General features: G+C 28.0%; 1 protein-coding gene across 2 annotated transcripts in view; it reads right to left on the bottom strand.

The window, feature by feature from the left end:
• Nucleotides 1–6: 6 nt before the first annotated feature.
• The window catches only part of Orco (odorant receptor co-receptor), a 71,488-nt gene continuing 55,757 nt past the window's right edge, over nt 7–15,737 (bottom strand). For both annotated transcript variants that reach the window (XM_067045915.1, XM_014423934.3), the window contains 2 exons: nt 4,595–4,750; nt 7–758 (listed from right to left, as the gene is read on the bottom strand). In XM_067045915.1, the coding sequence (XP_066902016.1) occupies nt 708–758; nt 4,595–4,750 (207 nt within the window). In that variant the 3' untranslated portion in view covers nt 7–707. The remainder of the gene's footprint in view (nt 759–4,594; nt 4,751–15,737) is intronic.

Raw genomic sequence — 15,737 nt, forward strand, 5'->3', positions numbered from 1 at the left:
ATAATTTGTAATGGTTTTGTTTTTTTATTGTTCATATCTGAACACATTTATTATTTAAACAGTTTGCTTGATGAATTTTATTCCATTCTTGCATCTAATAGATACTTCAAAAAATTGTATTAAATATTAATTTTTATTATTTAAATGATTTCATTTTTTAAAATATACTATTGCCACATATGAGATCTTTGAATTTATTATATTTTATTACAATTTTTCTAAACTGGATTAAATGGAAATAGATCAGTAATTATCTTAGGAGATATTATATTCTTAGGAGACGTTGTTGAGTAAGAGGGAACATTTCATGTAATGTCGTTTAAGTGTAAATGTGCTAGAAGATAAAATTGTAGTATAATCAAAAAAATTAAAAATTATAATAAAATAATAATAAAATTGAACTGTAGCAAAATATGTACTGCAAGACGTTTCAATATTTTGCCATTAGCTGAAGAATAGCAAGTTTTGCTCAGGTACTTGAATCAAATATAATACAATAAACAAACAACAAAATGTGCCTAAGCCTCTTTTGTATCCCCCCCCCTGAATATAACGTTTACACATTGTTTCCCCTTACATAACACCCGTTAAAGATAAGACACGCTTGTTTTCTCCTATAAAACAATGTGGTCAATTATTATTAACAAGAGAAAAAATCAACAAATATTGAATAAAACAAATGAAGAAAAGCTCTTTTTACAAAACTTTTACTTGAGTTGTACCAACACCATGAAGTATGTCACAACGGCACCAAGAACCTGAAACAAAGATGTAAGTATTGACAACAAATAATGTATATTAATCAATTAATTAAATTATAATAAGGTTTTAATACATATTTAATTATATTTTCAATACATTGACCGTTACCATAATAACATGATTTATGGTCTTAGAACTAGGAAATTTTTTAAATAGTATTAAAAACAGTCTCTAGAAGTTAGGTTTTCCTAGACATTTTTTATAGGTAATTCGTTAAATATTTAATGGTTCTGTCCTGTCCAGAACATCTCCTACTTATAGAATTGTCGAAGGCCTTTTACAAAGCCAGTTCTTCTAGTATAAATCAGATTACCTCGGTATATTCCAAAAATGATACTCCTCATTATTAGAACGGATAGGATAAGATAGGAGGGGCAAATCCAAAGGATCTTGAGGACCACTTTGGAAATGCATAATAACTCTGCGTGCCGCATCTACAATTATATATTCCCATATTAGATTCAGACCCACTATAGACATTTTTTTGGAGTGAGAAATTGTAACATAATAAGTTATTATTATCAGGTGTACAATTATTCTTATATTTAAAAACAGATAATATAATGATGATAACGATACTAAATGCACGCAGTAATGAAATATACACCACTAAAAATGAAATATAAAAATATATTGATAAAAAAATAATTTATTTTTTTTACATTGGTTTCATAAACATATATTGCAAAAATGTTAAAGTGTTCACTGGCTGTCCCGGAACAAGCCGTTAAGATAAAAATATGAGTGTCCACAGCATCACGGTTCTGTCCATTTTTTTTCTTTCTGAAGTTTTTCAAAGCTGTATTTTTGTAGTCTTGCCTTTTTTTCCATTTTTTTCTTAGTTCGCCAAAACAGTCTTACCTCTCGATTCATTTAACATGGAGGGTTTGATCAAAGATGAATATTGGTTGAAACGTGAATACCCAAACAACCTGCCTCAAACTTGATACTTCTTCAAATATTCCAATTTAAAAAAAAGTTTAGATAATTCAGTGTTTCGTCACGGTCCTGTCCATTACGAACCTGTCCTCTTCAGTAAATTCAAGGACACGGACATGAGATGATGATAATCCTTGATTTGAAATTTAAAAATTTTTGGCTTGTTCCAAGTTTTACAAAAATATATTTTGTCACTGTATATTTTTAAAATTGTAATTTGTGTTATAGTTTGTACCATACTACCTATTCAGAGAAATATAGGACAGAAACATGACCCTATCGTTGCTTCATTTTTATTTATTTTCTTCATAAATAATATAGTTATTGTCTAGATAGGCGTTGAATTTCAATTAAATTCTTCTAGAGTGTATTTTCATTTTTTTTTTCAGATTAATTGGAGTACTTTTATATTTATAGGAATTCTATCTCAATGCGTTACGTTTTATGAAAATGGCCCAATGCTATTCAATAATTTTTTAATTTATCAATAAAGACTATAATCAGAGATTCAGCGACCTTGTCACATAAATTATAAGATGGTCGATATAGGTTAATAATTAATGTGATTACACTTCTCTTTAAAATTCCGATTTAAAATTCATTGATATTGGAGAAGATATAACTGAGAAGTAATTTATAAAATATGCAGTAAGTTAATATGAAATATTAAAGTAACACACCATAATAATACATAAGCCCCGGTGTTTTTTTTTTTTAATTTTTATTTATTTAATGATATTTACAACTTTATTTCCAAAAAAAAGTACATCCAGTAAATTTGATCTAAAATCATATAGATACAGGCATGTAAAGAAACTACCCATTGGTAGCACTCTAATAATATTTCTACATTAGAATATCTCGAGGCCATCTTCTTTTCAGGCGCTTCGGAGGATTCTCAGAAATGGCAGAGGAAGCAAGGTTAGAAACTAATTAGTTTGGGTGGTCAGTAAGCTTATAAAGGAAGGATTGATATCTGGTTCGGGCTAGCTCGGGCACATATGGAGCATTAAGGTCTTTATGGATGATTTTATTTGTTATAAAGTAAGGAGCATTGAGAGGTTTACAAAAGATTTTGGATTGTAAGGATTGGATACGAGAGGAATTCAATGGTTTAGTGGAGCCCCAAAGCTCATCTGTATGTCCAGATTGGTCTTATTACTGTCATGTAGATCATTTGTTTTGTAATGGATTGGAATTTGTCTAAACTATCTAAGTTTGTCTAGTAAGTGCTGTAATAGTCGGAATCGACGTGCAGCTTCCTGTCTTTTCAGTCTTGTGTGAGGATTCCAGGTTAGTCGTTTTTCCAGTTGCAGTCCAAGGTAGCGGATCTGTCTAAGAAGGGTAAGAGCAACATTATTAAAAGATACACCAGGGAATTTGGTCGGTTTACGATGAAGGGTAAAGGTGATTTGATAGGATTTATTTTAATCCTCTCATTACGACACCGTTCTTCGAGGGTTGTGACATGGGATGCAATTAAAGGGTTATTATTAACTTTGAGAACACATATGTCATCGGCATACGTGGCGAGGATAGTGTTAGGATTGCTTGGGATGCCAGTTGTGTACATGATGTAGAGGATGGGACCGAAGATACTACCTTGAGGAACACTGGTGTTTTTAAAAATATTTTAATCAATTTTATAAAAATTACATCATAATAACTTGAATAAATAAAGTAAAACCCCATAAAATGTTTCAAAAATTATTATTAGGTAGTTATTCGAAAATTACAACTAAAGTATTCAGTCTCGGTTTCGTGTTGTTAGAATTTAGATTTCTAATTACTTTATCGATCTGATTAGTTCGCATAATTTAATATGTTTCCTTAATTTTGTATATTCTACGCAATAACTCATGAACATGAATATTGCATAGCTCCTGTAATTGATAAAACGTAAAACAACTTTTGTAGAAAGAATAAAATATAAAAGTGCCCAAGAGAACTAAATACCTCATCAAATAACCTTTGTAAAGGAAAACGATTTTCCCACTGGTCATTTCACACGACACGAACATACCCCGTTCCATTCCTTTGTTCCTTCGTTAAAGATTTATACGCGTAGACACGTTCTGTCATGATGTTACCAACCGTATGTTACCTAACTTCTCTTGAATGCGCGTTGATGTCAATTCGCTTAACATTTCGTACAACATTCATACCCAACTCTCTCTATTCCGTGAAGCTGATTCGGTAATTTATTTTTTTTTAATTTTTAAGGTGATTCTTCCTACCTTTATAAAATTCACTAACTACGGATTTTCCAGTATATATTTCATGAAATGTTGCTTTTTAAAGAACTGTATCTTGAGAACTATTGGATATAAACAGCTCTATTAAGGCTCATATTTTAACATTCCCATTTTTCATTTCTCCTAAGTATGGTTAATAGAATCATCAATTTCTAGTTTTATACTTAATTATAATTTTATACTTAATATATAGTTTTCACTTAATTAATCAAAAAATGGGGTTAAATGACTTAATTTTTCTCCTCTTGGGCTCTTGCACTAGTATGTTAGCTAAGGATACGGTTTCGCTCGTAGTCTGCTAGCAGTTCATAAAGGACGACAAATCTTACTCTTCAAACTGTTAATTGTTGTTATAAGTTTCTTTTTCAAAATGGATTTTTCGTTTGTTTTTTTTTTCAATAATGAAATTTGATTTCAATTTCGATATAATAATTATCAATATGCTTAACATTTCGTACAGCATTCAAACCCAATTCTCTCTATTCCGTGAAGCTAATTCGGTAATTTATTTTTTTTATTAATAAAATTTTACAGTTGAACTATAAAATCTCAAGTTAACCCAATGAATTCTCGATTACATTCCTATTTTTTAAATAATGAGCTTAATGAATGAGAAAAAATTGAATGAGTGGTCTTACTGATGCGAAGAGATCGAGTGAAACAGTGAAGAATTTCGCTCCTGATACTGTCAACGACTTCTGGCACTGCTGGCAGACAATCTGTACAAACGTCTTGGCCTCCTCGGATCCGTCATACCAGTGGCAACTGTATGCCGCTTCCATCACTGATGAACTCTGTAAAACAACAAGTTTCATTTTAAATAAATTAACTAATTATATTTTTCCAGGATAGAGTATAACCAAATTTCATTCAACAGAATGAGCATCATGTTTACGTCACTTCTTTGGAACAACATTGACGCGAGAACTAATCCATAAATAGTAGCGGATGCCTTTTTTTTTTTTTATTACTTGACGTACGTTTGTTGTTTATTGAAATTTTTAAGTAGGCCATACATGATAATTATGACATTTTTTATTTTTATTTAAATAAATGATAATGTGAGGGTACACTCCTAAATACATCCCTAACTAAACAAAAAATAATCAAAATAATACATGTAAAAAATAATTATGTAATTGAAAAATGAATGGAACGAATAAAAACATCTAATGTTCTTAGGATTAATTAAATACATAAATTGACTTTTTTTTTTTAGTTAATATGTATATTCTACCACTATTTGTGTTATAATTTTTTCGAAACAATCTCATTACAAAGTTGTTAAATGAGCACGACTTTCAACAGTGCCATTTTTCCTAGGTTTTTATCATTTTTTTAATTTTGTGATATAGTTCCAGGTAATGGGATAATGGCAACATGAGTTTCGTAATTCTGCATACACTATTCATTCCTCTTAAGTATGATTAGTAGAATCATCTATTTCTAGTTTTAAACTTAATTATAATTTTATACTTAATACACAGTTTTTACTTAATTAATCAAAAATTGGGGTTAAATAACTTTTCTCCTCTTGGGCTCTTGCATTAAATGTTAGCTAAAGATACGATTTTGCACGTAGTCAGCTAGCAGTTTATAAAAGATAAAAGAGCCCGAAACGTTGTTCAGGCGTAAAATAGGAATAAAGAAGAGAAAAAGCGTGAAAATTAATTTTCCTCAAAATAAATATAATGAATTTTAACTTATACATAATAATTAATATGCAATTATAACAACCCTTACAGCTTCAACCAGAATTATAACTCTCAGAAAAACATACAATTTTAATGATTATTATATCTACATTTAAATCACATTTCATTACTTAAAAAAAAAAATACATTTTGAAACGAAACATATAACAACAATTAACAGTTTGAAGAAGTAAGATTTGTCGTCCTTGTTTGTAAACTGCTAGTTCTTCAAACTGTTAATTGTTGTTATATGTTTCGTTTCAAAATGTATTTTTTTTTTTAAGTAATGAAATGTGATTTAAATGTAGATATAATAATTATTAAAATCATATGTTTTTCTGAGAGTTATAATTCTGGTTGAAGCTGTAAGGGTTGTTATAATTGCATATTAATTATTATGTATAAGTTAAACTTCATTATATTTATTTTGAGGAAAATTAATTTTCACCCTTTTTCTCTTCTTTATTCCTATTTTACGCCTGAACAACGTTTCGGGCTCTTTTATCCATTATCCAGTTCTACAAATAGGAATACTTGTAATCAACATATTATTATAATGCCATTTAATGAAATGATGTATTTTAATATTAATTATGGTGTCTAAATGTGTCAACAAAAATTATTAAGGTGCAATAGCAACTTTATTGATTATAACAATATGTGAATTTTTAAATGTTGATTAGTAATATTTCTATTTGTACAACTGGATAGTGGGTAAAAGAGCCTGAAACGTTCTTCAGGGTGAAAATAAGTATATAGTTTAACGAATAAGTCCTTTGGAATTTTAGTTGTAACAGTACAACTAACTAATTTATATAAAAATTATAACCCTTAGGAAAACGTATTATTATTAAGTGTATAATTCTGGAAAGGGGAGGTAACGGAATTATTAAATATTAGAAAAATTGTAAACAATTACAATCGATTTGAAAATGAACATAGCTCCGAAACGTCTAAGGGTTTTTTAATATCCCAGAAATTATTATTTATAGAAATAATGCGAAAATATGTTTATATGTGGTCAGCTTAGCTCAAAAAACGAATAGTGGTACGAAACTGAAATTACATATATTTAAGACAGGAACGTGGGACGTGACAGCAACCTTTTCGATAAAATCGACTGACCTGAAGTGCAACTTTACAGAATCGATTTTTTACATTTTCTCAATAACGGCTCAAACTTACCCTCATGGTAAGAGTTTAGCAAAGCATTAAAGGACCTTTACTTTTTTTTTATTAGAAAAAATAATTATTTATTTATTCATTATTTATATTTCATTCCATATTTTAATCTTTTAATTATTAATAACTAATATATTCATACTTCTTTGCATTCTATAACTTTATTTGTATTTTATTTCCTTAATTATGTTATTTTACCTACTTATTCAATTACCTATATATACATCTTATTTTCCACTTCCCTCGTCACTTCATTTTATTAATTACATTCTGTAAAATTATTCACTTTATGTCATTCTTTTTTTATTTTATTTTATATTTCCTATATTCATTGGTTGTTATCTTGTTATGTTCTTAGCCCTGATGAAGGCTAGAAACTCTAGCCGAAACGTTGACACGATTAAATAAGTTACATTTTTGTTGAGTTTTGTTTTCACCGCACCCCCAACCATCTTCTCCTCGTATAAGTCATCCACGGTCAACTATCTCTCATAATTATGAAAAAATAGTTAGTTCTCATTGTTGGCAGTAGTAAATAAGGAATAATTACAAAATATTTAAACAAATAATGAATAACTAAAAGAGAAAAAAGAACTGGCTTGATTCGGAAAAAAACAACCAAAAACACCCGTTTTTTCTTGGGGCATATGTTTCTGACTTGGTTATTTTTCGTTAAACTAGTGTACTATTGACAGGAAAAATAATATTCGTTATTTCTACCCCCTCCCCCCCCAAGAACCTTAAATATGTATTTTTAGAGCAATATAAAAATATAAATGTTTTGTTCAAATTTTTTTTAACATTCAGTTCTCAATTTTTATTTTTTTTCGAAAATGACAAAAAAGTTGCTATAACCTTAGCTGAGTCCACTAAATGGATGTTGTATGATCAATTTTTTTTTTTAACCCTCATCTCAATGATCGCTAATAATTATTATCAAGTCCTCACTTCACAGGTGTTCAAGAGGTATCTAAGAGATAATTTATTTTCTTTTTAAAATAAGATTTTTTAAATCGTAAAATATGATAATCGATGTTGAACCGAAATTTTGAAATTACCCTTAACTTTGTAAAACATTTGGTTTAACATCCAAAAAAAATTTCCAGACCAGTTAAAGTTCAAAATATACTCTTTTTGAATTTGTTGAAACTTTTCGCACCGACAATATCTTATAACGTGACAGACATATAAAAATACACGTTTTATTTTTGTACTACTTAATTACTATTAATACCCTCAAAACTCCAAATAACAAAACTCGAGCCTCTGTCGAAATATTTTAATTTGAAAAGTTCGCAAAATGAAGTGTTTTGAGTAAGTTAAAATACTCAAAAATTAAATACTTAAAATAGGCGGCATTTTTTCTGTTCTTGTTAGTTTCTAAAAACCAATAAAGTTTTGATCTAAGGTTGTTTTTAAATAGTCTTTATTGTAAAATATGGAATTTTTATCCATTTTTTTTCAATAAAACTACAGCTGGATAATTGAATGTCTATAAATAAATGTGTTACTATATATGATTAATTATTACATTATATTTTGAGTGCATTTCAAATACTCAACTGTTGGTGGGTTTGTAAACCAAGGTTGTTCTTAAGTAAATTTGTGAGCACTGCTATTAACCAAATAATAGTTGGTCAAATTGATCATAATGTTCACTTTATTCTTTAATTGAAAAATATTCTTGCTAGTCTGTGAGGGAGCCAGTAGGAAACAGCTTAATTCTTTGAGAAAAATCGGAAAAACTCGATTTTATTGGAAAAGCTAAAAGTAATGATATTCGCGTGGTCTCTATGGCCGTTCCGTGAAAAAAAATATATTTTAGAAATTCAGTTTGATTTGATAGTTAAACATACATTAAAAAAGCATTTCGTTTTAAATAACAAATTTTTAAAAATAAATAAACAAAATCGTTTTAATGAAACACGCCCTCGCTATAATTCCACAACATAAAACAAAAATAAATTCTTTAGTATATAAAGAAGATGGTCAGGGTTGGGGTCAAAAAAGAACGAATAGTATTAGTAGTAGTAATTTTTTTTTAAATATTCTTTATTTACTTTTACTTATTATTTATTTACTTCTTTTACAATCATTGTTATTATATCCTATATTGTATTTACTATCCTACTATATTTTCTTCAGTATATATTATTAGTTACGGTATGTATCATTCTATTTTTACTTAGTTATTCCTAAATTAGAAAATTATTGTAGTTATTATTATTATCATATTTCTGTATATATTATTTTTCATTTTTCGTCATATTTTTATGACTATTTCCTGTATACGCGACGTATTTGAAATATACATATAACCGTTAAACGGCTGGCCACTTCCCCTCCCCTCCACGCTTCCGATTTATTCTCTGTCTGTTTAACCTTTCGCTTTGAACAGGTAGGTGGTCCTGATTTGTTATTTGCTCATTTATTGTCATTTAATATCATCATTTATATTATTTTATCATTATGTTATTTTATTTTATTTTTCATCCACATAGTTTGATTATGTTAATTTTTTTTATCCTACTGTTTGTATATATTTTAAGAGAGATTTTTTTTTCATTAATTTATTTATTTTTATTCTTATTTTATTATATTTTAGTATGAATGTGATCATTCATCACTATTATCTATACCCACAACTGTGTGGAAGATTGTGATATCTATCAATAAATAAAAAGTATTTAAAAAAAATCATCATTATCAATTTGATTTATATTTATTCTTTCCCGACCTTTATTTAATTCCAACTTCTTCATTTTCCGTTTGTTAGTGTGTTTAAATTTTTTGATCTCACACCTACTTTTCTGTTGTTTTATTTTTCGTTTTATATGCGTCTCCTGTACTTTTTTAACCGTACATTTTACGTAATTTTTTGATTTTGTATTCTTACCATCGTTACGTAATTTTTTATTCTTATCATTGTTTATTCAATTTTATTTTATATTTATACTATTTTATGTCTTCCTTCCTTTTATTTATATATAATTTTCTTATCACTTATTTTTTACATTATATTTATCCTACCTTAATTTACCTTTTTGTATCTTATTTTTTTAATGCTCTTAGTTCCCTGCAAAGTGGAGCGAAACGTCGGACATTAAAGTTAAAAAATATTTGTTCTTTTTGGACCGCAACCCTGACCATCTTCTTCATATTTTAAGTCATACGGTGAACTATATACATAAATATAATATACATACTATATAATATAAATTCTTTAACTTTATTTCTGGCTATCTTAGCTTCATTTGTCATGCTAAATGTGGAAATCGTAACTGGCTTATGAGTGTTAGGAAAAATATTTAGGAATATATTGGACTTTTTACAGTCCAGATTGCTTCATAAATTCATTATGAACTGAAAAACAATTTCATCATGAATTACATATTGGAAACTGACTCGACCTTGATGGGTTTTGTTTTGTACTCTCATGATAAAACTTAAAGGTAGGAAAGTTTGTAAGGGTGAGCTACAACCTCAATCATAAAATAGTTATGTCAACATATGAAGAAGTTTTAAGGGAATCAACGATCGAAACTGGTGAAAGTTTTATTCTGTTGTAAAAAAGTTATGAAGATAGAGTTGGTTGCCTGGAGATTAGCTACCAAACAAATGTGAAAACTGTTTGGGTAAAGCTATAAGATCAAATTTTTAGTTTTTTTTTTCAAATGATGTATAAAAGATATAAGCTCATAGAGAGCACGGACTTAAAAAAAAACTGTAGTTAATCATATTATTTGTTCTATAATTTAAAATTGAAAGAAATTTTACAGAAATATTAAATTGATCGTCAATTTTTGTCGCATTCTGAAAGTTTTTTTTAGTTTGTTCGCTGTTTCAATACAGTGAATCTACTTCATGTTTTCTATTTTTATAATTTTAACACCACTAATCCAGTTAGGTATAAATCTGTTTATTAAAAAAGGTCTTCATCTTCCTTACTATTAATTAAACTAAAGTAGAAAGATCCAGATTAAGAAATAAATCTGGGATAGACAATACCTGGCCAATCTTCTAGATTAAAGACAACTCTAAATCCTCAAGCTAATTGACTGACTTAAATTTAATTCAATTGGTTCAACCACTGTTTTTTCTAATAGCTATTCTTTATGATTCATAAATTACGATGTAAAAAATCATGAAATTATAATGCAAATCTTTTTTTGTTCCTTTTATACTTATTATTGATGGAATAGTGAACATAGGAAAGCAGTCAGATTAAAGAAAAATGATTTAGTAGACATGAAACGATCGACAAATTAATTGATTGAAAAAAAATTTGACGGTTGTAACAATAGTTCTTTAATAATGAAGGAACGCAAAAGAGGTTTTGGGTTATTTAAAAAAAAGTTTCAACGGATAACCTACTTGTAGAAAATGGTAAATATAATACAAATAATTACCGATTTAATTGCCCAATATCAAAACCAATCGTGAGCAACTATCCAAGAGATTCTAGAGACAGTCAATATTTCCTAAAAAAACTCTATAGGAAACTGTTGTACCAGCGGATATAATTTGATTTTTACACATAGTTTTTTTTTAATAAAATGATATTTTTAGCATATTTTTAACTAGTCTGAATCATACAGAATTCTATCAACTCTGGTTTGAAAAGTGAGATTTGAATAAAATGACCTTGACCGAGTGGGTTTAGTGGAAAGAGAAAGAAGGAAATATACAGTAGAAGCATACCTTTCCTTAAAGAAAAATTCCATGAGACCTTCGGAAATAGAGTTCACCGTGAGAGGCCTCTGATTTGGATCTCATGGAGCAATACCTGATAGAACAAGAAACTCCTTGAAGGAACTAGATGTTAGCATTGGAGATTTAGCGATCTAGATGGAAAATTTTATTTCGGACTCCCTGGGTCCGATACATCAGCACTTTTATGGGTATTAGCTCAGAGAACATTGACATTATTCATCTGTTTTGATTTTTTTTTAGCTTTTTTAACCTATTTATTTATTACTTATTGCAAACTTATTTATTTGCTTTTTTATTTATTAATTTAACTTATTTATTAATTTGTCTTCTGCTATTGCAATTTTTTTATTTATTTATATATGTCTATTTATTTGTAATTTCATTTAATGTACATTGCATTTGTGTAACGGATTGAACTTGTGTTGTGGATCACTGGAGAAAGGACGTATAGAGAGAACACCGTGGATAGGGTTGAGGAAAAAATGGATAAGGAAAATATATAACTTTTTGTGAGAAGAAGAAGATGGGATAAAAAAATAAAATAAAATCGTTAAAAACATATATAATATTTGAGGTATATTGTATTTAGGATATAGTTTATTATTGTTTGAAAAAAGAAAAAGTAGAAAAAAAAATTGTATCTTTATCTTTGATTAACATATGTTGTATATATATATATATATATATATATATATGCAATCATGAATTGAAAAGTAAGCAGTGTGCCCAAGCAATCCGACGTGTTTGGGCAGCATTACCGAATAAAGTATTTCTCTCCAGTCACTAATTTTTAATAAAAATTAAAAAAAAATTGCTTTTGTGCTTCGGTAAGTATGGCATTCTAGATAAATTAAAGGTCCATCGGCATTGTACTAAAAGTTACATTCCTTGTTTTTTAGCAAATAATTTTTCCACGGTGGGTGATATTAATGAGCAGAAATGGGAAAAATTAGCAATGGTTGAAAGCAATATCTAAAATTGCCATGGAAACGTCTTATTTATGAATAAATAAATATCGTATCCATGCCAAATTTAGCTATTTGCTTCAACTATAGCTGATTTTTTCTCAATTCTGTTAATGAGTATGAGTAGATTATAATAACATCGCAATATAGATTACGCAATTAAATTTCTTTTCTCTTTTTTAACAGAATTAGGAATGGTTAGTACTAATTATTTTCTTCATATGACATTTTTTTAACCATATGTAGGTACAACTCTATTTCCTGTTTTTGAAAAAGAGAAAATTGATATTTTTTTTTTTTGTTTTTGTTTTTTTAGGAAATTACGTTTTTGAAAGAGAATAAAGGATGGCTAACACAAATTATTATCTTCATATATTTACCATCCGTAGCTACTTCTCTCGCAAACTGGAGTGAGCAACAAGAAACAAGGTGCCTTGGAAGGACAAGACATTAGAGACTAATTTCGAAAAAGTTACAGTAAAAATACCACAACTAACGAAAATACTTTATTAGCCAACAAGAACGGAACAAAAGATTAAGAACATAAAAAAAAAAATCATTCCTTGGAGCTGAGTATGTATCATCAATATTTCTTCATAAAATATTTCTCCTCTTTATGTTATTAGATTATTAGAGCTTCAAAAGAGATTTAAAAAAGAAGTAAAAACGACCACATATATTTAAGATAATGCCAAATTATTTGAAATATATATTTTTTAGAATTATTATTAGGGGATGCTACCAGCAGAATTACTGAATTCCTCTAACACCAATAACCATGCTTTTCTTTTACAGACTGTCCAAATTTTGTAGTTTACATGAAGAATTATACTTGTGTCTGTTTATTCTTAAGGTTTAACCTATTTGCCCCTTCATTTCTTAAGGCAACAGACCCGCTCTTTTGCTCAGCAATGCCAACCCTGTATCAACAACAACTGAAGGGGCAACTCGAACGTAACTAACTTACACTTAGTCCAAAGGCCCAAGAGGAGGAAAAAAAGACTCAATTTTATATTACTTTAATGAAAACTAAGTATAGTTACTATTTGAAATTGATGATTCTGCTAATCATACTAATAGGGAATAAAAAATTGCGACTGTTGCAATGCGTTAAAAATAAATAATTGTTTATTTTAGAGCTCAATATCAAGTTTTAACCTTCAACACTAGAAAAACTAATAAAACATCATTTAGAGTAGAATAAATTTGCTAAAATATGAGTCTTTCTACAGTTCCTGAGATACAGTATTTAAAAAGCAACATTTTATTAAAAATGTACTGAAAAACCTTTAGTGAATTTATTTTGGCAAATCTATATCTCAGGAATCACTAGACGTACAGACGTCTATTTCCACTCAAATTAACGCTAATATGATATAAAATATTTTATGACGTTTATCTTCGTAGGAGAAGTAGTTTTCGTGACATTTTTCAAAATAAATTTACAAAATATTTATTTCTAGTTGTTCGGAAAAAAATTTTGATTTATGAAAAACTATATCTCAAGAACCCTTAGATGTGCAGATGCCTGCCAGCACTCAAATCAAAGCTGGTTTAATGTAATATAAAATAGATTATAACATTAATCTTCTTAGATATAATGACAATCTCACGAAAACAACAACGAAGATAAATGTCATGAACTACCTTAATAGAACATTGAACTAGCTTTAATTTCAGTGTCAGTAGAAATCTGTACGTCCAATTGTTCCTGAGATGTAGTTTTCATAGAGAATAATTTTTTTCCGAACAACTAAAAATCAATATTTTGATGATTTATTTTGTCAAATATTACAAGAACTACTACACCTAGGAAGATAAACGTTATAAACTACTGTATAGTACATTCTACTAGCTTAGATTTGAGTTTTGGCAGAAATAAGTGCGTGTAACGATTCCTGAGAAATATTTTTTTATAAATCAAACATTTTTGTAAACAACTTCTAATATGTGAAATTCATTATCATGTGCAAATATCATAAAAAAACTACTACTCCTACGAAGAAGAACGTCATAAACTACATTATAGTACATTCAACTAGGTTTTATTTGGGTGCTGGTAGACATCTGCACGTATAATGATTTCTGAGAAATAGATTTCTCAAAATAAATATTGAAACACTGATTTTTCGTTATTAAATGTTGCTTTTTAGAAAATTGTATCTCGGAAACTATTATGCATGAACAGCTCTTTTAGGGCTCATATTTTATCACATTTATTCTACTTTACACGAAGTTCTTTTAGATTTACGAGTTTTGCAGGTAATTGTAAAGATACGGAGCTCCAAATGAAAAATTTATTTTTTCAAGGATTGAAACAGCCGCCATTTTTTATTACTCCTAACTATAGTTGACAGACTCAGAAATTTTAAATAGTAACTATATATAGTTTTCAAAAAATTGTGGTGAAATTAATGACATTTTTTTTCGACCGGGATTTTACACTAAATGCAAGATTTTATACTTTTTATCTATATCCTCCATCTTGAAAAAAATGAATAAAAAAAGGGACTTTTTTCTGGGATCACTTTTATCACTTATTTTCCTCTAGGTACTAATTGTCAAATTTTATAATAAAAAAAAAGATTATTTAATAAAAGTTATATCTTCAACTGGAAGAGTTTCAAATCTAATTAGAACTTATGAATGAAAAATACTCTTCCTTGTTTCAACTATTTATTTTAAATTATTAATAAACGATAACGTTTCGGGGTTGTCACCCCAACAATTACAATATATCACAATTTCTTTTATTTTTTTTATAATCGAACTTTATTATTATAGATATTACTGTACTTATATGTATACTATTGTACCAATTTTAGCTATAATTTTTATTTCATTACCAAATACAAATTGATTTAAATAATCACATACAAATTGATTTAAATTTTTAAAAAATACTTAATATTGCCGGTAATGTAATATAAATTATTGCTGGAATCACAAGAAAGTTTTTTTATACTGTTCACTGCTCGATTTTCATGATAATGAACTACAAAAAAAAAATTGATTTTTATAATTTTTTTAAAGAGCATTTCATTTATTTTACCAGCGTTAAATATTTCATTTAACGTATTTTTCATAAATAAGAAATGTCTTTAATTTAATCTTATTCGGTTATAAAATTAAACTTAATTACTATAGAGTTTAAGCTTGTTATACAAGAAAATTTTCTAAAAGTGAGAGAATATTTTAAGAGAGTTTTTTTTATTATTTTTTTATTT

The sequence above is a fragment of the Halyomorpha halys genome, unplaced genomic scaffold (genome assembly GCF_000696795.3).
Source record: "Halyomorpha halys isolate HHAL.00 unplaced genomic scaffold, Hhal_1.1 Scaffold447.1, whole genome shotgun sequence".
NCBI classification, from domain to species: domain Eukaryota; kingdom Metazoa; phylum Arthropoda; class Insecta; order Hemiptera; family Pentatomidae; genus Halyomorpha; species Halyomorpha halys.